The sequence below is a fragment of the Tympanuchus pallidicinctus genome, unplaced genomic scaffold (assembly GCF_026119805.1).
Source record: "Tympanuchus pallidicinctus isolate F22 unplaced genomic scaffold, pur_lepc_1.0 scaffold3, whole genome shotgun sequence".
NCBI classification, from domain to species: domain Eukaryota; kingdom Metazoa; phylum Chordata; class Aves; order Galliformes; family Phasianidae; genus Tympanuchus; species Tympanuchus pallidicinctus.
In genome coordinates this window covers 103,329,540-103,353,750 of record NW_026294747.1, presented here as the reverse complement: position 1 = coordinate 103,353,750, position 24,211 = coordinate 103,329,540, and the positions used below count along the sequence as shown (strand labels likewise).

Genomic DNA, 24,211 nt, shown 5'->3' with positions numbered 1-24,211 from the left:
ATTTTCTTTGAGTTAGTATTCAATATCTGATGGATTTGAGCCTCTCTGCTCAACTCACCTTGAGAGTCTATGGTAAATTTTCCCTTTGTTATCAAATGGGCTCAAGTGCTACCCACTACTTGCTCCAGCAGGTCTTCTGTATAAGCAGGACCATGCTACATTTGGGAATCACAAAATCACAGGATCACAGGGGCTGGAAGGGACCTCTGGCAATCACCAAGTCCAACCCTCTGCTAATGCAGGTTCCCCATTTGTCTGCTGCTTTCCTAAGTCACTTGTAATATTTGCATGTTATAATCCTTGTTGTCTTTCATGAGAATGGCATGCGCTCATGTGAACACAATACTTTTCTACAAGCCTCACTCCTAAAAATAAGACTGATCATCCAGCACAGTCAGCTGGTGGGAAGTTTACGACTGGAAGCAGTTGGCTTAAAATTTATTACCCACACGTCAGCATTCCTGCTATTACTCTTGGACTTGCAAAACCCATCAAGCTGATGTTTGATCAAAGGAAATAGTAAAGAAGCAGAAATCCAGTTCCAAAATCCAGACCCAATATTATAATTCACAGAATATCTTATATATATATAAAAAAGTTAACGTATTGAAGTGCCTGCAGTATAATAGTCTTTGTGTGACAGGAGTAGCAGTGAACACCTAACAGGAGAGATTAGATCGTATCTCCGATTACTTGCAGCCACTCCAAGGAAGTTAATGATTCCTACAGATCTGTATCAACACAGCTGATATCTCCACAGCCATCTTTTCATAAATGGGAGAGAAAGAAACACGCTCCAACAGATGTGCATTCCACACTATGGAAAATGCATTAAGAGAAGCTAAAGATGCAGCACTGAGACCTTGTAAGCCTTTCAACAGTTACTAAAATAAATATAAAGCCACATACACAGGCACAGAGGACATTTCTTTGGAACACATCTTGTCTTCCCTCCTGATGAAGTACATTAAAAACTACTGTAATGTGACAGCGAAAATAAGGTGATGTTTATGAGCTAGACTTTCTCTTGATGTGGGTGGTTACAGATTGCACAGATCCATCTTTGACAGCCATAGGGACACTCACAACTACTCACATTTAGTCAACCTTGAAAAGACAGCTCTGCCAGTGGAAATCTAAACTAAGATTTTGTAGGCTGTCCCTCAGCTGTCCTAATGTAATCTGACTGCAGCTTGTCACAGTAGTAAGTCCTAATTTTGGCACTCGATTACAACCTAAATAATACATCTCTGTATCTACTAAGCTGCAACATAATGAACTAGAAAACTTTATTTCAAGTACTGTATTTAAGTTCTGTATTTTTTAAGGGGAACAGTGCCTTCTAAGTAATCAACAGGTGCATGAAAGTAATACTCAAACAGTATGATAACCACATAATGGGTTTCAAACAGTTCCTTTTGTGAAATCTGCAAGAATTAAGTATCATAATTCCTCTGCTATACTCTTATTGCCATGCAGCTGAATGCAATTAGAGTGTAAGACTAATAGATACTGCTAGACTCCACTGCAGAGAACAGCACGTTCTCTGATCTGTCATTGCCTACGGGGAGGCAAACTTCTTTCAGTGCTTCAGTTTCTCTAAGCCCACTATGCAACATCGATTACTGATTTATCAGAAGTGAAGGCTAAGGGCAGAACATTTAATTTTGGTGAAAATATTTAGAATTATCCAGAAAGACTACAGTGCTAATACTGCATTGCAATATACATTCCAAAAGGTAGCTGTGGGCCATCGGTGAAAATCCTTGAAGTCTTATTATCTGAATGCCCAAGAAAAGTATCTGACAGTTCTTCAGGATGACCATCAGATGTGTAGCATAATTTTCACATTTCAAATAGTGGAAAACATTTTTCATCGTTTAACCAGTGGAAAACATTTTGACCTACTGCTGCCTTTAGACTGATTCAGTATTTACTGTGTTTAAGACAAAAAAAGCTCTGAGGGCTATATTACATATATGAAGAACGAACACTTCATCAAGACATATTTCCCTATCGTTTTTTAACAGTTATTCTGCTCTGTTTTAACACCAGTCATTGACATTTCAGAGAGGACAGAAATAGGGACTCAGATATTATTTCCTCTGGCTTTCCTCAGGCTGACTGACAAATTCACTTTGTGTCCCAACTTTGAAGGTGTGACTTTATTTTGACATCCAGCCTTGCTCTTTTCTCTCTCCACTCTTCCTTTTATTTAACTTATTTTCACTCTTTCTATGCATCAACTTGCTTCCACAATGAAAACCTCCGCGTTAAAAAAAAAAGTCAGAGCACTTACAACATGTAATTGCTCTACAAAGAACATGGCATTTTAATATCAATGATGTTTTAAAAATGTATTGTAAGAGCTCTCATTTGAAAGCAATTTGGGGTTTGGTGCCTAAGGAGTACAGATGCACTTACCATTATTCATATGCTTTGGAGATTTCTATTTTAATATATCTTCCTAAGTGCACCCTTTAATATGCTTGACTTTAACACCAAAATGGCTACTTAAAAGCATTAATGTTTTGCAATTAGATGTCTCAACCCGCCAAACTGGATTTCCCTGACACTGTTGTGAAGGCTCTGCACCTCTGCATACCACGTTGCAGAGTACACACTGGTTGTGCTACATGCACTGGCTGCTCTACCCAGAGACACATCCAGCCTGGCCTTGAATGCATCCACGGCTGGATGCCCCACATCCCTGGAGGCATTCAAGGCCAGGCTGGATGTGGCTCTGGGCAGCCTGATCTGGTGGTTGGTGACCCTGCACATAGCAGGGGTTTGAAACTAGACGATCATTGTGGTCCTTTTCAACCCAGGCCACTCTATGATTCTGTGGAACATAGAACATGCCTGTATTCAGGAACAATAAAGAACTGAAAAGAAAAACAAAACAACAACAAAAACCCAACTATACTGTACTAATATTTATCAAAGACAAAATAAGGTCTTAATTCCATAAGATTGCACATATGGAGAAGCAGAGTAGAACTACAGGAGAATCTTAAGATTCAAAGCCATTGTTTGTTCAAGGTAAAAGGAAAGGTAAAAAGAAAGGCAAAAGAAAAGCAAAAAAAGAAAGATGCGGGATATTGTGAATGCTCTCAGCTTCTTTAGGAGCAGCAGGGTTGGAGAGAGGACCCTTCTGACCACTGGGTACCCTTCCTTCTCTGAAAAAAACTGTGACTGTGTTCAAATTGGTGACATTTAGACAGTTACAAAATCAAAGGTTTCCTCAGTTCACTCCGAAAACACCATTCCTGAGCATCCTGAAGCAGAGCAAAGGCTACCATGCCATTTTGGGAACAGGAATGAAAACTGGCTAACAAGGGTCTGACAAGCAGAATTAAAATTAAGTATCATCCGTAAAGCACTCTCAAGCTGAAAAACCACTAAGTGCTAAGTATTGATTACCACTTGTCCTGTACTATATTTACCAAGTGAACCAAACCAATGGGATCATCTGATGGGCTAATTATTTATTATGCACTTTTACACAAAAATACAATAGAGTCGCTTAATGGCATGGCTTGAAATTACTTAGGTCCATGCCCTGTGACTCACTCACATGTTAATGAACCCATGAAGTTAATGCAAATAAATGCAGAATTCCCACCAGGTTCATAGTACCCTTAAACGATGATTTCATTTAATTGGAATCAAACAAGAAAATGGAGAGGCTGCAGGACCTCTGTGAATCCAGAGCTTCTGATGGCTTCTACCACAGCACACTGGCTCATCTGCCAACAGATGGAGAGGCAGGACTCCAGCATGCAGGTGGTCTGTATTTTAGCAGTGACGACAAAACGCTCTTAGAATTCTCATCAGCTGTATGACACAATTCTTCAGGATTCAAAAAGAGTAAGATGAATAAAAAGGTGCAATCTGTGCCATTCATTTATTTTGTTACAAAAGCTACTACCTTTTGAGGCTACGATTAGAGGGAGTGTCCAAATAGGAAACTGCAAATACTCTATTCCCAAGAAAGCCTACTTCACATCTAAGGTTTGCAGATCTCAAGGACCAGCAATTGTCGATTCCTATAAAATGAACACCCAGTAGCCAGCCACTAGCATACACAGATGGGCAAACACAGCTGCCATGTACGTTTATCACTGTGCAGCAAAGAGTACTGCGAACCCAATACAGTACTAGCTACCTGTTTTAGACAGTTTGCCGGTACTTCTGTTACTTGATGAGCTATCTCCTCTTGTCAGGACGGTTATGCCACCAAAACTTGCTGTCTTTGTTATGGCTGGCTTCAAATTTCGATTTGAACTGTCCGAGTCTGTGCTGCTCCATGGCCTCTGGTGGTCTGTCCATTTCAATTCATTCTCCGTGCTGCTCTGCCGACTGCCAGATGCCTTCCCTGTGCTATCTCTGTTCCCCCTGCGGACATCAGAAAACAAAGATTCATACACAAACAAAAAGACTGTCAGGGCAGAGCCTATCTTTGGGTACCCTGCAGTGAGCCAACTAAAGAAAAAGGAAGTACTCTGCATTTACAAAAGCATGCCTAGAAGGGGGAATTTGACCCCAATACTCATCCACCTTGAGAAAATTAACATTGCTGCAACTCTTCTTTACATGCACAGCACTTACCAGTGCTCCCCTTTCCCATACATCCCAGGAGCTTTTCACTAGACAGGACTGATGAAGCAATATCACACTGGGTGACGTAGCATATCCACTGCCTGTTCACCCACCTACCACCTCAGGCAATTCCTCGACATCTCTCCCTTTGCCGTCCATCAACTGTAAGGCTTTCCTCACTAACATCGCTTGCCCTCTACCTTTGTCTTCACAACTACCCTCTTTATTTCTGTTTTACCTCATTGCTACTCATCTGCTCTGAAAGTCATTCAACCCTCTTCCATGAAGGTATCTTCATAGAATCATAGAATCACCAAGGTTGGAAAAGACCTAAAAGATCACCCAGTCCAACCGTTCACCTATTCCCAATAGCTCCCACTAAACCATGTCCCTCAGCACAACATCCAGCCTTTCCTTGAACACCCCCAGGCTCGGTGACTCCACCACCTCCCTGGGCATCCATTCCAGTGCCTGACCACCCTTTCTGAAAAGTAATACTTCCTCATGTCCAGCCTGAATCTCCTCTGCCGTAGCTTGAAGCCATTCCCCCTGGTCCTATCACTGATGACACGAGAGAAGAGGCCGACCCCCAGCTCACTACAGCCTCCCTTCAGGAAGTTATAGAGAGCAATGAGGTCTCCCCTGAGCCTCCTCTTCTCCAGGCTGAACAACCCCAGCTCCTTCAGCCTGTCCTCATATGGCCTGTGTTCCAGACCCCTCACCAGCTTTGTTGCCCTCCTTTGAACCATTTGCCCACCTTCCCACCATGAGCCCAAACTTTTCAACACTGATGCTCCATTTAGAGACCCCATCAAGTTTGGTTTTCTCCCCTCTATATACACTAATAACATCATCATGTTCCCCCTCTGCCTGTGTCCCAGCTTTAAGTTGCAAAAAGCTCTGGGTAGAGACTGCCTGTCCTTGAATAGCTGCGGAGCATCCTGAGTACCATGAGTGACAACACAGCAAACTGGGAGCAGAGAGCAAAAAACAGCGGAAAATTTGCCTTATTTATGATGAATTACACTGCATTGCTAAAATGACAGAACCAGCATGCCCTACTACGGCTTCGTGTGCTATGACCCAAGTGAGGCTTGCAACACTGACTTTCGGAAGGCTTTCAGAAGACATTTCCCAAAACTGTCTTATTCTGCAGTCGTCTCCATCAAAGCACTTTCTAGAAATCAAAAGGATGAGAGTGGATCTACTGCCTTTCCACTCCCTTTCTCCCTGTGAGCGTGGCTCCTGCTCTCTCACTGGAGAACGTGCCAAGCTGTGCCACTCAGGACGAGAAGGAGCAGGGTGCCAAGGACGGGATCAGGCTGGTGCATTCCTTGCCTGCAATCAGAGCCGCACACCCATGTGATCGGCAGCATTTACCTGTTGACCTTTGCTAGACCCAGACAGAGGGAAAACACGAAGAGAAACAGCACAGAAGCAACAACATTAAAAAAAAAAAAAAAAAAAAAAAGGGAAAAAAAAAAAGATTTAAAAATTAAAAAAAATAAATTGTCTTTAAGATTTAATTGGAAAGGACAAAAAGTTTATTATTTACAGATGCTTTTGCATTCCTGTGCTTAAACATCAGTAATTCTCTTATTTTTATATTCTAGTGAAAGAAAGGGAGAGAAAACGAATGCTTATGCATCCCCGTTCTCTGTAGTTGCATGTTACACAAAATTCCTACTTGCTCCCCAAACCTGAATAGGTATCATTTATTAAGAGCCTCTGCGTGGATATTTCTGATGCTTCCTCACTCCTGTATGCCCAATCCAAGACCATCAGTTCACCACGGCTAGCCCAAAGCATGGAGAAGTTTTTCTGCCAGCTCCAGCTCTTCTCCTCCACCCGTGGACTTGTCATCTCCTGTGGCTGCTGTGCAGACATGCACAATTGGCAAACAGATATACACATCAAATAATCCTGTGTCCTCTCACCTCATAGTAAAAATCACGTTAACATAGGTGATACGAGCTTGCAGTGACAAACTATCACTGCTACAAATGCAAACAGCACATCTGGCCATACCCATGCTCTACTAGATGAAGGATATGCTTCTGAAAGAATTCATCACTTCTGCCTGCTCTGCTTAAAGTTTGTGGCAGCTGATTGGCTTTATAAGCAGCTTGGCATGCCAAACTTTGATTGATTTAAATCTGTTGGTGCTCCTGGCATGGGATGAGAGCCTGTCTAAGTTCCTCAGTTGGATCAGGTTGGGTCTTCCACTGCCCAGGTGCTCTCCATGAAAATATGGATTGATTCTTTGTGTCATGGGATGTTCCTTGGGATACAGATTATGACTGAATAGTCTCTGGGCAGATGGAAAAAGGTTTTGGAACAGAAAGGCAATGGAGAAAACTTTTCCCAAGCACTGATGCTTTAAGATAAAGGTTTCAACTCATTACATTTTTATTTCAGCTTTAAATAAAACAAAGAATGGAAAAAATGTCAGGCTGGGCACTAGTCTGTGAAAAATGCCTGAACTACAGCTAAATGGACTCCCAGCAGTTACAATAATCCCCAAATTCTGGGAGCCCAAACAGCTGAAAATCTAGATGTGGTTCTGGAGCTGATGATCAGTAAAGCCAAAGGAAAGTGTCCTGCCCTGATCTCCTCATTCAGAGAGCATGGGATAAGCAAGATAAGAACTTCAGTGCTCCCTTCTGGACAGAAAAATGACATACCCATACCCAGGCAAGGTGTCAATGGCAAGGACACAGGCAGAATCACAACTGAGAGTTACTGGGAAACAAATATTAAATAAAGTAAGCCATACAAACCTAAACAGCTGTCTTTTCTTATGGGTATCATTGCATATGCTACTGTCTTCCAAGAGCCTACTGAAAAAATGAAAAGAAAGATTACGGTAACACACACAGTAATACAAATCTATCTTTAAAATTACATGTAGTTTCTAGCAATATCTTCCATCTTGCCCGCTTAACAGTTAAAAAAGCAAGGCTAAAATTGGCCCCCAAATCCCATTCCCACAACTTGGCAATCAACCAAACATAAGCAATGTCAGCCAGGGAGGCTGAAGGCCATTTAATATTTCCTATTACCAAGCAAGGTAATTCTCAGAAGCCAAGGAACCATACTTCTACATCTAAAAGAAAATTCATTAGAATGTCACCTAATAGAACATAAAAATGCAAGCCAGCAAAATAGTGCAAGCGTAATTTTAAGTACTTGCTATGTCCATTGGAAATCTCTGCAGCACAGATAAACGCTCAGGTTCAGCTTTTCAGGTAGACGAAAAAAGGCAAAGCACTTAAACATGTGTGAAACTTCCAACACAGCAAATCCACAAGATTGCTCACGTGCACAGAGCTCAGTATGAGTTTAAGTGTTTCACCTGGCCGATGGCTGTATGGCATGCAGCAAGAAAAAGCAGTGCTCTGATCTTCACCTGAGTGTGCATCCTCACACTTATTCTCCCATTCCCAGGGATAAAAAAGCAGGTTTATGGGAGTATCTTCTTTTGGCTTTTCAGGGTTCCTCTGTTAGAATTTTTGTTTATTCTGACAAAATGTATCTTGTGATACAGAAGCAGCAGCTGAGGTAATGTACTGGGCTCTCAGAACACAAGGTGGTTAGGTGGCAGTGGGACATCCTGAGGGATATACCTCCTTCTCCCTTCAGGACCATCCACCAGAAAGGCTGTTTTGTACCGCTACTGAGGAGTCATTTACCATGGGAACAGCCTTACTCATAAATGACAAAAGTAAGGATGTACAGAGATAGAAATACTGTGAAAGATGATCTTCTCGAAGCCAACAATGAACAGTTTTAGAACGTGCGCAGCTCCAGCACTCACCGGTGAAATGCCCAGCATTTTGACTGAAATCCTTATCTGCCATAATGGCACACAGTCCCTAAGATCTTCCATGCTTATTTATGGCTGCTACAGAGCTTTGTTCATCATATACCGTCAGAATTAACACACAGTTTCTTCTTCCCTTTGCTTGAAGTGGATTTATTATAAGGAACCTGAAGAACCATCACACAGTAATGCAGTAACAGTTGGCTCAGGTACCATCATTGCATTATTACAATGCAGGACCACAGCAGGCAGGACCTGGGGGACTCCTGAGCCCTCAGCAGCAACAAGCGGCTCAGTGCTGCCATGAAAACTGGGTTAAGCACCAGAAACACAAACACCTTGTTTCGTAAATACCATCATCCAGCTGCTGCTCGAGTGCTTCTGAAAGATCGGTAAGTTAAATTCTGAGGGCACTCCAGAGAGAGATTAGTCACTTGAAATGAAACATTAGATGGGCTTTCTCCTGCACCACCACCCTGCAACCACCTTTTGAAAGTGAAATGCAGAGTATGGGGAAAGCAGCACTAATACCTCACTTATTTGTTCAAACACAGCATTGCAAGGCAACCCCTTCCTCCCCAGCCGTCCCTCCCTCCCCAAAGCAGAAAAACACCACAGCTGTTATGGATTATGAATTTGTTCAGTGCTTTTGGCATTAACAGCTATGGATACACCAAATAGTAAGAGAGAAACAGCTAGAGAAATTAAAAAAAAAAAAAAAAAAAAAAGCTGTATTTTTTTTACCTGTTTTCCACAAAAAGGTTTTCCTGGGAGCAAACTGACTGAAAAATAAAAAAGGCATTGTATCAGACGTTCTAGATATGCTCTGCTGTTCCAATTCCTTCCTTGTTTTTAGAATTATCTCCCCTGGTCAGGCATAAGGGGATTTCAATTCATGCATCATTTGCATTTGCAGAAGACAAGAGGGGAAAAAAGGTCAAGAATGAGGTCAGGCCAGTAAAATAAATTCCATGCATTACAACACATTGCCAACAAGGGGTCTCAGTTTGGAAACAAACTGAAACTTCTCAGCCCTGAGATCAGAAGAAGGTGGAATGTGCAAAATGCAGGTGATTCAAAGGGAAAAACATTTTGCCTACATAAAGCGAGTTTCCACAAGTCTGCCCTACCACCCAGAAATAAGATTGCAGAATAGCACAGAGCTGCAGGTAGGGAAGACAAACAGGAGGAGAGCATGCAAAGTCAACAAAGTTCTTCAAAGGGAGAGAAGATACTACAGCACTTAGAGATACTAAGTGATTTTGCGTGGAGAGGAAGCAGCCATACCCACATCGAGATATAAAATGAGGGTAATATTAATAATAATAATATCAATAATAAAATCTATTGCAAAAATGCTTCTCTGCTGGAGGACTTAGATGACTTAGACCCCGAGAAAGGTGAAGGGCTCGGAAGAAATAAATCCTATTGGCAAGTGTGCAATTCTTCGGGCATTACTTAATTTTTTTATGCAGAGAAATGAAGCTGTGCTCAATTTCCCATGAATAATTCTCCCACTTGGATTTTTTCCATTTCCCTCCCATTTCATGTTCGCTACACAAAGTGCCTCGCAGCTGCCATTGGATTATATCTCCATGAGGTACAGAAGAAAGGACAGTCAGTACTCATAAAGAATTTAAACAAAAGGAAAGCAAGGGGTTGAGGACACCACAGCTCATGGCCATCCCCTCCACAACAATGGGACTCAGCTCAAAGAATAATGGCACACCATCATTACTGGTGTCACTTTCTACTTGTACAGGAGATGTATGAACTCAGCCCTGAGGACACAGCGCAGTTTCTCTTCAGCACTGCCATTTACCCACCCAGCACCTGATCCAGGGATGCTGTATGGAGCAGGCACCTGCCTGGTGAATGCTTCTCAGGCAGGCTTCCAGCCTGTGCCCCAGCTGAATGTGAGGAAATCCAGAGGAATCGAATGCACAGGGATCTGGGCTGCAGTGGTGGCAAGCACATCTCATTAGCACAAAACCTAGGCATTTCAGGGCCAAGGTTTCCAGGGATTGGCTGCAGCAGACCTAGGGCTCCATCCCAGGCTAAGAAGAGATGCGAACTATTCCACTGGGATCCTTTGCACAGCTACAACACTTCATCTGCTCCCATTATATGTTCCTTATTCACAAGCTTTCATCAACAGTTGGGGGCTGCGTGGGCTTGAGCACAGTCTAACAACTTTGAAGTCTGCTGAAATCCCTCTGTAGGTTTGTACCACCTCCACCACGAGGCGGCATCTTTTCTTTATTTCTCAATATGGGCATAGGCTGAAAAGACAGGCACTTTCTTCATGATGTTACTCTTACTGTTAAAAAATCTGATGGCTAAGCAGTTCTGGATAGCAGTTCAGCTACTACAAGGCCATGACTCACCTTCCTGATCTACAGCATCAATAAGCTTTCCTAGTACTTTCAGTTGAGCCTTAAGTATATTCACAGATGTTGTGAAAAAAAGGTTTTTAAAACTCTTGGCTCTTTTACACCAAACAAAGACACTGACAACAAATCTACTAAAGGAAAAAAGGTTATGCAAGATCACCTACAAATTCACCTCCTCAGGGACTTCTGCACGCAAGATTTCCATTAAGGTTCTCTTTATGACTAACAGTCACTTATGAAACTAGTCTTTCATTCCATAATTTCCCAGAACCTTTTTAAGTCTCAACTGGAAGACGTGCTTCAGCTCTGTCAAGCACAAGGTATACTGGGGGTTGCTGTTCTTGTTTTCAATTACATTAGCCTGCATAGATAACAATTAACATGCAGCAATATCCTGCAGTGGATACCATCAGGCAATCATCTGCATGTGAGTTAATGAGATTTGATACATCTCAGGCTTACAACTAATGCTAATTGCTTGATCTGCAGCAAAAAAAGGGGGGCTCTGTACAGCCATACTGCAGTCTTGATACCTGTGGGTTTATGCTAGCCAACAGAAGGCATTTCTTGGTTTTGTCCATTTTAAAACCTTTTCTTCCCACTCTTTTTACAAGATAAGACAAGGATAAAGCCAGCTTTTCAAACATTCCTTCAGTGACTCCTGAATCAGGGAGCAGTGAAGATCCTCCACACTTTCTTAATCAGAGGAATCATTATTTTACCTGAAGGATCTGGTCCTTCAAAATATATTGCTTAGTCAAAAACAGCCGTAACAATTAACAGCCAAAAATAAAAACTGTGATGTATTTCCTTTATTAAGTACCCTGTGCAACACGGACAATTCCAGCATTTGTGTAACTAATAAAGCATCTACATTTTTCAGTGAATACACAATAATTACTAGAGAATACGTTGATGAACAGTGAATGGTTCTTACGTGATTCTGGCTCATGAGGTTATACATTGCATTAACCTCAAAAAATGAAATTTCCCCTAAGTAATTTAATTGCTTGTCTCTAGAATCAATTTTCTACATGCTTAAAAGCCAAACTTACTGCGCCATTTACATATACATTCAGGATTCTGAGTTAAATCTATAATTCATATTGATGTGTATTGAAAGAGTAACATACACCTTTCTTTCCTTTAAGATCTTAGTAATTATTATTTTCCTCAGGGAATTACTCTTCAATGCAACAAAAGCAACTGAAGCAGCCTAGATGAGAAACTTCTTTTTAAGACCTGAATACTCCAGGTCCTATGTGCACTTGGTCATAAAAATGGCAAGCTGTTGTAAAGCTGGGTTTACAGTAAAAATGAGTTTATGATAGAAAAGTTGCAGGCCTTACAACTGAAAAATAACCTTGAGCGTAACAGAGCTCATGCAGTGCTGGCTCAGTGCTACAGCAACCTAGAAGTTTAGGAGGTACGTGCTTAGCAGTTCCTACTGCAGTGAACTGATCTAATACACTCACTCTTTACCCACCCTTTTATTAAGTTACGTCATTAACATGCTTCTCTCAGTCCCTGCCACCTGCTATGACTCTACATGACAGGAGTCATTAGAACCTCCAGCTTTCCTTATCAAAATTTATGATAGCCAACACAGCAGATGGAAAATTTGACAGGGAGTATAATTTAGACTGACTAATATCAGACTAATCATCATGAGCACTATCATAATGATAGCATTATTCATGAACGTATTTATTTTAAACTTGGAAAATGAAGATATTTGGTGCACTGGAGTGCTGCAAAAATCAAAGGAAGGGCAAGGAAGCTTTCTGTTGCTCAACATGGGGGGAGCAGGTTAAGGTATTTTTCACATACTTGACACATGCGCAGGACTCTCTGCCTCTGTCACCAGATTCCCTTTTTCTCCTAAATTTTGCTCTGAATTCTGATAGTTGGGTTGATCTACTTCCCACAGAGTTTGGGATTCTTGAGGCATATTTTCAGTGATGCTAGGTGCAACAAGGAACGGCTGCACCTTCACTGCTGCCCTATGGAGACTTCTCATGCAAGTCCTCTTCATGCATGCTCAAATTAGAGTGAAATATCCATAAACCATTTTCTAAGGTTCACAAGCAAGGCATGGATAAAGGCTTGACTACAGGAGTGTAAATAGCATACAGGTAATAAAAATACCACATGATTAATTCTTCATACCATGATTAATTCTTCTCTGTCTTTCTACATCTGTAATTTGCAAGATGACAAGGCTTACGTGCTTAGGTACCTACCTCAGAAACTTGGGGAAAATGGATTTACAAATGATTGCAGAGTTCTTTAAACTAAAAAGTCCTACATGCAGCAAGTGGTTACCTACGACAGGAAACCACACTTCTCCTTCCTAAAATGAACCAGAACGTAACACTGTCCACCACCACAACCTCACAGTGCCTCACTATGAGGAGTGCTCCACTCAAAAAAGCTCAGCTAAGAAACAAATTCCTGTTAATACTATCAGTACAACTTGCTGAAATTCAGTGCAACATGGCATATTGCTGGCTCACTAGCACCTACAACAGCAGAGAGAGAGACCAAATGAGTGGATATGAGAGAGAGAGGGAGAGATCTACGTTGCTATCTGGAAACATGCTCACTCTACATCCATATAGGACGCCTGCCACAACCAGACCGTTGCTTGGACCTTGCTAACCCAACAGACCACAACATCCTCCAACTGTGAGCAACTCAAAGCTCACCACTTGCCCTCAAAGCTCAACGGTCTAAAAATAAGAACACCAGCACATTGGGGAGCAAGTTCCAGCACACCTCTCGAGCCATCTGCTTCCCAGCCTGGCATTTCTAACTGCTGCTTTTTTAACAACCTTTTGCCTCATTCGCAGTCTGCTTCAGAACCCAAAGATTTTTTGGTTTTGCACAAGTTCCTTTGTAATACACCAGAGACAGAATCTTTCATACAGAAGACAGGTTGCAAAAAGAAGCTCATGAATGACTCACTAACTCTACTGTACATACCGTGACAGTATGCACATCAGACCCACGTGCTGAAAGCATAACATAAACTGAAGGGCTTCTGCTTTTCTGCAACTTTCTCTAGTCTAGAAGGAAAAAGCCAGGCTAAAAACATTCAGATGTGGCAAACTACTTATTAACGAGCAAAACTTACTCATCACAAATGAGACAACACATACCTTAACACCATAGAACATATTCTCCTAAAACAAAAAGTAACTTGGATGTGTGGAACTCCAAAACCAGAGCAAAATAAAAGGTTATCTTAGACAACAGCGTAAGTACTGCAACACAGGAACAGTTTTAATTTAAAAGGACACTGCCAAATATGATTCAGTGCGTTTTAATTGGTTTTGTTCCCATCTTCCTCTAAGTGGCAGAGCTCCCACAGAGATGTGAGATAAAACAAAATGGTAACTACCCCCACTTCCTTTTTTTCCCCTCTCTCCTTTTAGGATCCCTTCATTACAGTAGGACAGCAAATTGTAATTTTCTTTTTTCAAGGAACATAAAGTAGAGTTCATAGATGTGCCAAATTTAAATGTTTTCCCCTAGAAACGTAGCTTTGTTAGTTAAGCTTTTTAAAAAGTTTTTTTTTTCAAGTTTTTTTTTCTTTTTTTTTTTTTTTTTTGCAAGACCTATTTCATTTTATTCTATTCGTGCTACAGTCACCAGCAGGACTCCTTCTGATGGCAGAAATAATCAGCCTTTTCAGAAAACCTGTGCAGCTCCACATTTACCACTGACTTTTCTTTGTCCTCAGTGTCTCAGTTGTACAGCAGTGGTCCAAAGCACATAACCATCAGGTGGCTCTGCTGAATGCTACTTGAAAAAAAGTGTGATTTGGCTTGAGGTATATGAAATAATACGGCTATTTGAGATCATTGAGAGTGTCCATTTAAATCACTGCTCTTTGGTTGGAAAAAGAGAAAGAAGAAGAAAACCTCGACCACACAAACATGAACATTCAAAGAAACAGGATAAGCACTTCTCAGACAACATGCTGGGCTTCCTCTTTCTTCTGCCCGTATCCCTGCAACTCTCAGTGTCTCCTCCTCCTCCAGAAAGCAACCTCAGCACCTGAAGCTTCTCTCAGAGCCTGTCCCTGCCACCTCCAGCTCATGGTGCAAATCCAGCATTCACATTGCAGGGGCAGTGCTGGCTGGCTACCGGGAAAGGTATGGCACTAAAGAGGCAAGGAAAACAACTACTCACATCTTGTGCAAATATTCTCTCCCTCACTCTCTGATACTCCTCTTCTCTCTCTTCAATTGATTTACTTCGTCTGTCATCTCTAAATGGAAGAATTCTGTTTTGCTGAGCAGAAAAAAAACCAGGAGGGTTATATAAGTTGAGCTGTTAAAAACTGCCATTAAGAAACTGTCAGCTGAGAATAATCAATGTTCACTCAAACAAACGAACCATGAAAATGATAGCTTTCACTCCTAGGGCACCCGAGGGCTCCCAGGCAGATGCTGCCCATGGAGCCCAGGGCTGAGAGGAGGCCTCCTGCCCGATGCCTGCAACCCACAGCCCTAAATCCACCTGTTGTCACCCCAAGCCTTTGCTTCTGACCATCTCTCAGCTATCCTAGCGGCCACGAGATGGGAGGGCAGGCAGCACCTATGAGATCAAGGAAGAAAGGAGGGAAACCAGGCAGTAAGACCTAAGTTGTGAGCTCTAAAAGAAGCCCACCAAAAGCTCGCTTACTAAGGAGAAGTCCCAAGCGCTTTGTACAAGAATTTTAACTATTTCCATGACATAAGGAACCCCCTAATTTCATTTTCACTGGGAAAAGCGTGGCCCTTTTTGCCTAGCAATAAACCAGAGTGCAGGAAGCGACTGTGGCCTGGGGAGGGAGGGAAGAGAGGAGGGCGCCCAGCAAGAAGCTCTTCGTTTGTGGTTACATTACGGGCACTGCTCTCCTCCATCCACTCAGCACTCTATGATTGGTCATGCTGTGTTCCTTCAGCTGAACCCCATGTTCACCGCACCCTGAAAATGCCTGAGAGCTGACATCTAAGCCAACTGAGATGCAGCCTAACTGCAAGGCTGCCGGATACGATGTGGAGACAAGGGAAACAAAAAAGAAAGGAAAAATCAGTCCTTTACTGAAAACATGAAGGAGAGTGGCAATGAGAGACTCACTAGAGCAGGTACCTCCAACAAACACAACCTGAGCAAAGAAAACACACACAGTCTTCTTACCTGGGAGAACTTTCTCAAAATAGCAATTTGTATCGGAACCTTTTTTGCTTTTCTTTTTTTTTCTTTTTTTTGTTGTTGTTGTTATTAATATGTTCCACATACACAGCTTGCACGAGACCGGAACAGCACAACACTGAGTAAAGGCAGCACAAAGCCACGTGCTCCCCTGATGCTCCCTACACATCGCTCACCTCCAGCAATGCTGCGTTATGGGATGAGCAACACGGGGACTCTGGTGCTGCGGAGCATGCACAACAAGCAGGTCAGTCACACAGACAGTAACACACGGTGAGGGCAGGGGCGGGGGGGAGGGAGCTAATAGATGGGACTGATTCATTTTTGGTCAAAACTTATTTCAGGATAGTTTAAAAATCAACCTGGCCTCACCATTGCATGTTTGTTTGGGGCTTTTTTGTTTGTTTGTTTGTTTGTTTTCTCCTTTTTGGGCTACACCAGTTTATCATCGGTCCGTACTGAAATCCAGCTCCGAATGGATGGGTACAACTGAAGGAGCAAGCTGTAGGGAGCGGAACAGCTGCCATCGTTAGGCGACACATGGAGAAATGCGACCAGCACGGCCTTCCCACGCAGCCCGAGCCTCGGCGTTCCCCCCGTGGGCATGCAGCACGTCCTGCCAAGCAAACCGCCCATGCAGACCCACACGCTGCCACGGCGCAAGCGGCCGCGCAGGGCTCGGAGCTGCTGCGGGGCAAGGAGCAGCGGGGGGGAGAGGAGAGCAACAACAAAAGAACAACAATAACATCAGTCAGCCCGCCTCCAAAACAAAAGAAAAGAACAGAACAAAATTTCAGCCACTCTCGAGCCGAGAACCAACCTGATTGTCTTCTTTATCAATACTAGAGTTATCTCGCTTCAAGATAAATCGCTTCTGGGATTCTTCACCTTTTTCATCTTTTAAATGTTCAGAAAACCTTTGCTCTGGTCTGCCAGCAAAGTAAAACATAGCAATAAAAAAATCTTTCTTTCGGCTTTAGTTCGATCTTTATTTTCTCAGTGCTCTTTGTTTTCACAGAGGCATTCAGTGCAAAACCAGTCAACATTGGTACTCATCGTGAGATGCGTCCTATAGCAGCCTGGGGCCAGCCCTGCTGCTAACTGTTATTGCCATAAACAGCTTTTGTTGTTGTTATGTAGTGAGGAGCGAGAATTCAGCGAAATATTTCTCTCTCCTCTCTGCGACCGAAGGACAGCAAAACAAATTAACATGCTGCATGTTAATTTGGCTCCTTCAGTAGCAGGGATCTCCAGCAACGCGGCAGCTTTGTGGCACCGAACCACCTTTGCAAATAATGCAAAACTGATCGAAATCTTAAGAGCAAAAGCAAGAGCTTCTTATTCCTAACAAATAAAACCATAACCGGAGGGACTGATGGTATTTTGCTAAACAAGTAATTATCTCATCACCGTTAAGTGAGGAAAATATTCCACAAGAGTCACAGAGTATCAATTAGTTCACTGAACCCATCCAGACATTTATTTTTTAAGAGCCAAACTGTACAAATTAGAAGCTTCACATTTTTAGGTTCCTAAGCCAAGAGGAGCTGTTCCATGTTCCCCACGTTCACACCTTGTACAAAAAGCAAACAGCAAGAAACATCTTGTGTTACTGAGCTGGCCACTGCCATCCCTTGTAGCTGACAACAACTCCAGGATGTGCCAACTCCTGGACCCCAACCCATAATAACATGTTGTGTCCCACTGATTTCAGCAGGGTGACCGACGGTCTGGAGACATGAAGAGCTGGAATTCATATGCTATCAACCACTGATAAATCACAAGCTGGTTTTGAAAAGCTGAAGGAGCACAGACTGCTTCCAGCAGTGGCACCCTGAGGAGATGCTTGTGCCTACTGAACAGACCTCCACAAACCAGGCACAAAACTGCCACCGACAGAAGAAGGCAAAGGTGGAGCTGAGAGAATTCAGTGACTTCATAAGTAACGTCTGAAAGCTCTCTGCAAACTCTGAAATGAAAGTCTCAGCTTTGCTTTATTCCAGTGTGGAAAATTAAATCTTGGGTGAGATCAGCCACCATTTTGTTGTTGTATCACTCAGATTTGTATTTAACTAATTAGCAGCGTATTTCTAATCAAAAGACAGCACATATTCATGCCATAATTACAGTCCACTGCAATTCACCATCAGGTGCGTAGGAAACATTTATAATGAACTGTTGAAAATTTAGAATTAAGATACAGCAGCTCTCCTGCCTCACTTTCTGTATCAATTCCACAAATTCCCACTTTTGGGCACAATTTGCATTTTGATGACAAAGCAACAAAACACAATGGCCAGATTTTCACAGACTTTGAGTGTTACAGCATTCTGCCCATCAGCTGGAGGTGTTGGCACTTGCAGATATTGGGCCCACAATGCAGAAGTCAACAGACTCTGCAGATGCCCTGAGAGTCACGGAATCATTTAGGTTGGGAAAGACCTTTGGGAACACCAAGTCCAACCATCAGCACAGCCAACCAAGTCTCTTCGTTGACCCAAAGGAGCTTGGCTTTTTATAACAGTTCCATGACACCACGGGTTGCTAAAGGCAGAGGTGGTTTGTCTTACCAGAAATGCTACAAAATCCAATTAATGGACTGCTAGGTGGCTTGTTCTGCCTTTGTTCTCATGAATAAGCACTGTATCTATACACTCAGAACAGAGGATGAGCACCTGCAGATACTCTGCTTTGAAATCACCAACTGAAAAATGCTGTTTTTCTCGTTTTGTGGCTTAGAATACAAACTAAACCTCTCTAGATGCACTATCACTGTAAAATTTATAGCTATGAGCGATCTGTTAAGGATCTAACAAACTATGCAGTGCACACAGTAAATATTTCTGACTTTAAAACATAAAGATTTGAAGTTACCAAAAGTTAGTAAAAAAAAAAAAAAAGGTTAAGAACAAAAGCAACTAAACATCTCTGACCACTAACACAGTTGAATAAACAACATGCTTTTAATAGTTGATACATTACTTCTATTTTTAAAAATCCAATTTTCACTTCCTTTAGTGTTTTTAAAATGTTTCCACCTGTCAGAAGACGACTGGAAGGAGAAGCATGAGATCAAGCCACAAGCCAGAACTAATGAGCTGCTGGTGCCAGTTAATAAAATTAATCTACAAGCCCAGTATGTGATTGATCCTCAGCTGTGAAAGGACATTTGTTTGTGCAGAATATGATGGAGCACAGCAAGGCTATGGGAGTCTACTACGTGAGTAGAGACATAGTATTTCACCTGGTGAAATCTGCTGCAGTACTTTATGAATTTGAAGGTGAGCCAACGGATGGAAAATGCGAGAAAAAATATGTGATTTTGTGTAAGATGCAGCATACTGTCAATATATTAATAACATGTATAGTTACTGCAACACTGAGAATTCATCTCATGCAAGCCATAATTGGTAAGAAACCACATTCACTTTTCTCCTATGCTTTTTTAGCACTGATAGTGAAGAGTTTGCACAATGCTCTGTATTGTGTTCATCCATGTAAGGGAGTGAATTTATCAAGCTTATTTGGAGCGTTGATCTAAATTAAGGTCTTAATCCGAAGCATGGGATGCTTTCATTTCCACAAAACAACATCGAATCTGGAACTCACTCACTACTGCCACCTTAACAGACACCTTGAAACCCCAACCACACCTTGGTTTAATTCAAAGTGGTAAAAAATGGGACTGGCATAACCTTTTCAAGAAGACACTGAAGACCCTGAATATTGCAACTGTCTTCCAGACACATAAAGAAAACAAAACAATACCAAAAATAAAAACAACAAAATGCTAAAAAAAAAAAACAAACACAAAAACGCACAACCTACATTATTTATCATTTTGAGAGGCTAATCCCAATAGATACAGTGTACCTGTGTATTTACATGCTAACAGAAGCGAGCAAGAATACAGATTTGCAAATATATGCTTACAAAGATTGCTGCCCACATGCCTGACAGTCCATATTTCATTTAGTTCCCATACCTGGGGATCACCTGAGAATCTCAAATTCCACTGCTCCAAAAGAGCCTAAGGAGGGAATACCAATTCCCTTTAAATAAATGGGATTTTGTGATTTGGGGAGCATACTGAGAAAATCTGAATGCCTTAAAGGCACAGAAACCAACACATAGGAGAGGAAAAAAAAAAACCAACAAAAACCTGCACAGAAGAAAAAAAAAGTTGTTTTTCTTTGATATAACCCTTTTGATCACCCAAATATTTCTCAGTCAACAATACTGGTGTAAGTAAACCATCTGTTCTCCAAAGCACAACTTCACAAAACCACAAATTACATATGAACTCGTTTAGCATTTCCTACAAGTTGTGAGCTATGAGTACCAATTAAATACTTGTCTTTCTGGCAGTGTGTTCCAGAGCAAAAAGCAGTATATTCCTTCTTTCCAGTGAAGTTTTTATACAGTTTGCTACAAAATTACATGACAGTTTTGCCTTTTAAGACAAACCAGTTCTCAGAGTAAAACACTGCTCTATGCATCCTCAAACAGATGAACATTTCCTGTTAGCATTTTATAGTCCCTTAAAACACAACTGCAAAACAGACCCTATTTAAGCAAGAATCCAACCAAATAGATTTTTCTGGACAACAAATTTTCCCTACAACTAAGCTTGCATTTTGGAAAGAGGAAAGCTGGTATAATTAGGTAAACTTTTCTGTGTGTCAAAGTTTTAAAAACAAGTTTAGATTTTGATAGCAGCATCCATTATAAGATTTTTCTGTTGTCATTATGGCGATTTTATTGTGAACTAGTTCCATTCTTCCATTCACTTTAGCAGAGTTCCTCTCAGTTTATCTCAGTATGACAGAGAACAGAGTTTGTCCCCCAGGCATACTCCTTAAATGGAATATTTAAGGAGAATTCCCATTATGTGCTCATTTAATGCTTTTCATTCCAAGTCAACCATTGTAAGTAGCAATGTAAAAAAAAACCAAACCAACCCAAAACCACTATCTAAGTGTCCTAAGCAGGTATTCAGCTTTGAATCAAACTACAGACTCTAAAAACATTTTGCAGAGTGGTAACAGCCCATGTATCCTGATGAGTAAGGAAGTCATAGGGCTTTTGGCTGTCTCACGTTTAGAAACATTTTAATGCACTTTCATAAATCTGTATTTATATGGGAGATAAGAAATGAAACAGTGGGGGCAAAATAATCTACACTCATTTAAAGTAAGCTATTTAGCTCTGAACTAACTGGCTAAGACACGGGAAACAGAGATAGCACACACCAAAAGGACAAATGAAAAGAGACAAGCATGAGCTTTGTATGCTGCTCTTCTAAGACGCAGTCACTGCATTAGCAGAGCACAGAGGCAGCGTGGGATTGTCAGGGCTGAATTACACAGCACATAAATCTTTATTACATGGCATACGTTTCTGACAGCACTATGGCACGCAGGCCTGTGCAGCACAAGATGCCTTCAAAAGGAACAACAACTTCCCCACGTGTGGAAAAGGCAGTTTACCAGCACAGTGCCTGATAAAGGAAAAAATCTAGCAAGCCATGTAGTGCACCTCATCTGTAAAAAACCTCCCAGGTTACGAGCGAGGCAGCTGTATAAGGAATGCAGCATAGGAAAGTGAGTTCAAAAGTGGAGATCGCTGTGGTGTGCACAAGCCGGAAGGAAAAAAATCCACCAGCTTTGCATTTGCAATGTGATGTTCACTGAATGTGCTAAATGGGAACAGGGCATTAATACTCATCTCCTGAATGGCAATGCAGAAGGGCAGATAGGTAAAGTAATGGGGCTGAAAAGGGGCAAAGAACCCCCTGGGTACCCGCAGGATCATCATCTGGCAAACACAAGTAAGTGGCTCTGTGTTCTTCCATAAGCACACCATCAGGAGAGCAATGGGATGGTGAGCGCGGGCGAGAAGTGTCTCTGCCGACTGCATAAGGAGAAGTTATGAAGATTTAGGGCGCTGTTATGAAGGTGTTCCGATGGCTTAACTGCATTTTCTTGTTATTTGCACTTGTCTTTAATTAAACCAACTGCTCGGTCCGACATCACGTTGGCCTCTATTCTGCAGGCATGCTGTTGCACAGTATGGCATCCTTTCTTGCTTTGCTAGTTTGTGAATATCTACTACATCTGCCTGCTGTGCTTTTTTGGTTTTATGCTGGAGGCTCTCCTAGTGCTCTGCATTATAGCCACAATAAAACTACATAAGCATTACTTTTTGGGCCAAAACTCTATTATCTGCAGTAAGAAAAAAATGACTTCTTTGATCTTGAAGGCATGGTGATACGTTCTGTGAGTTTGAGAATTTACAAAAGTTGGAAGCAAATGCTAGCACTGTCAAAAGGCACCAGCAAAATGATGTAAGGCAGAATTACAGCCCTAGAGCTTAAAATTCTTTGATTATATTCCCTCAGAACAACAGTTTTGAGAATAAGGACAGAGTATTTTTCAGGGTTGATGGATGCTCTAACAGTTTTTAAAAGTCAGAGTAGGAATTTAAATACAGATAATTGTTAAAGCACAGTGCACTTCTATTATCATAACTTAACACTTAAAATCACTCAAGATGGCATTTCAGGCTTTTGGAGGTTGATGCCTCATTAACAGATTGCTGCTTTTATAGAATGACTCACTAAGAACTTCTGTTACGATGACAAAAGCACACTGAAAGCCATAAAAAAAAATCTACCCTGTACAAGGCAGTTGGTAAAAGGTGCTGCCTTCTCCAAAGAGCAGGAAAAAAACCTCAAATACCAAACGTTACATTTTTCCTGGGTAAAGACAGTACATTCTTAGCATTTTTCAGAACAGCATCTGCAATCTAATCATGTTCTCTATTTATGACTGAACAACAAGGATATTAAATGTCACAAGTGATTCTGATAGGCATTCTCCCTCTCTCATGGAGATGATCGGCCTTCAGATAAATCTGACAGGACTGAAAGGAACAGAGCTGGTAATACAGCATGGAAGTTATGACTTTTCCTTGTTGCTCACAGCGTGAGGTTGATTCTGTCACCAACCCACACTCTGCAGAGCAGGCAGGCAGGCTGCCACTTGTGAAAAACCAAAACCCCTCATCTCTTCAAAATGTTCTGCTTTGGGACCCTAGCAGGATGATCCCTGTGCGTTTGGCACCAGTAGTGCTTCCCGCTATGAAAATGATGGTTAACCTGGAGGCTGCAGGATGGACAAAGATAATACGCTATGAATCTCTTCTGTGACAAGTTGTTCTGTGAGGGGACCAAGGAAGGGGCCAGATCCTGCAGAATTTCAGACTGCACAGTTTAAAAAAATCTGATCTAACCTTCCCATAGCACAGCTCATGGCCCTGACAAGCATTCCTAAAGCTTAATTCCAGATAGCAATTCTGTTTTCATTTACAGATGCAAAACCACAGTACTCCCTTGAGAGTTCACCTGAACACAGTCTTCAATATTTGGCCTGGTATTCTGGGGCCAGAATACTCAAAAACTGCTCTGAAAGCATGGGAGAAACCAGTAAGCCAAGGGTACTCTGAAATACCAGCTTTTCTGCTACCCAGAAAAGCTTCTGCCTTCTCTCTCAGTCAGGGACCATTTGAAGAGCACTGAGATACTTCACTGTCCTCCTGTAATCAAACTAGGATTACTTTTATGGCTCAGGAATTTGCTCCTCCTGCTGCCAATCCCCTGGCTTGGATTCAGTTTTTGATAGCAGGATTTGTATCTAGACTTCACTAGATTTTGCAAAGCAACAATTTATTTCCAGATAATAAAGACACCTGAGTAGTGACATTGCTTACCATGGAATTCATTAATATTTTGTTATAAAGACTAGGCGCTCCATAAGTAGAGGAAAATTAGTGTTGCATAACTGCAGAGATCCATTCAAAATTACATTTTCACATCTCAGAAGTTCAAAAATCAACAAGGAAGAGAACAACAAAAGGAAAGCAAGGCTAAGATTTGAAGGCTTCCAGTGAAGGCAGCAAGGTGGTTCCCCAAAAGCTAATTGAGAAACTACTAGTCCTAATGAAGAAACCACTAGTCCTCTTCAAATACACCATGTGTACAAAGCAGTGCTCTGCTGCATCACAAATTCTTGTGTTTTACTTCCACTCCAGGTCATGAGTGTTTTCTGCAACTCCAGCAGGAACAGCCATGGACCAGAAGCCATTCCACGAATGATCACCGCCAAGAAGTGATGGTTTTTAATAACTT

At 41.7% G+C, this 24,211-nt stretch overlaps 1 protein-coding gene across 20 annotated transcripts in view; it reads right to left on the bottom strand.

Annotated features, from left to right (window-relative positions):
• The window catches only part of ARPP21 (cAMP regulated phosphoprotein 21), a 185,008-nt gene that overhangs the window by 55,742 nt on the left and 105,055 nt on the right, over nucleotides 1-24,211 (bottom strand). For 10 of the 20 annotated variants that reach the window (XM_052692829.1, XM_052692831.1, XM_052692843.1 and 7 more), the window contains 5 exons: nucleotides 16,844-16,952; nucleotides 15,016-15,117; nucleotides 9,170-9,207; nucleotides 7,383-7,442; nucleotides 4,166-4,398 (listed from right to left, as the gene is read on the bottom strand). In XM_052692829.1, the coding sequence (XP_052548789.1) occupies nucleotides 4,166-4,398; nucleotides 7,383-7,442; nucleotides 9,170-9,207; nucleotides 15,016-15,117; nucleotides 16,844-16,952 (542 nt within the window). The remainder of the gene's footprint in view (nucleotides 1-4,165; nucleotides 4,399-7,382; nucleotides 7,443-9,169; nucleotides 9,208-15,015; nucleotides 15,118-16,843; nucleotides 16,953-24,211) is intronic. The other 10 variants (XM_052692845.1, XM_052692835.1, XM_052692846.1 and 7 more) reach the window with 8 other exon arrangements.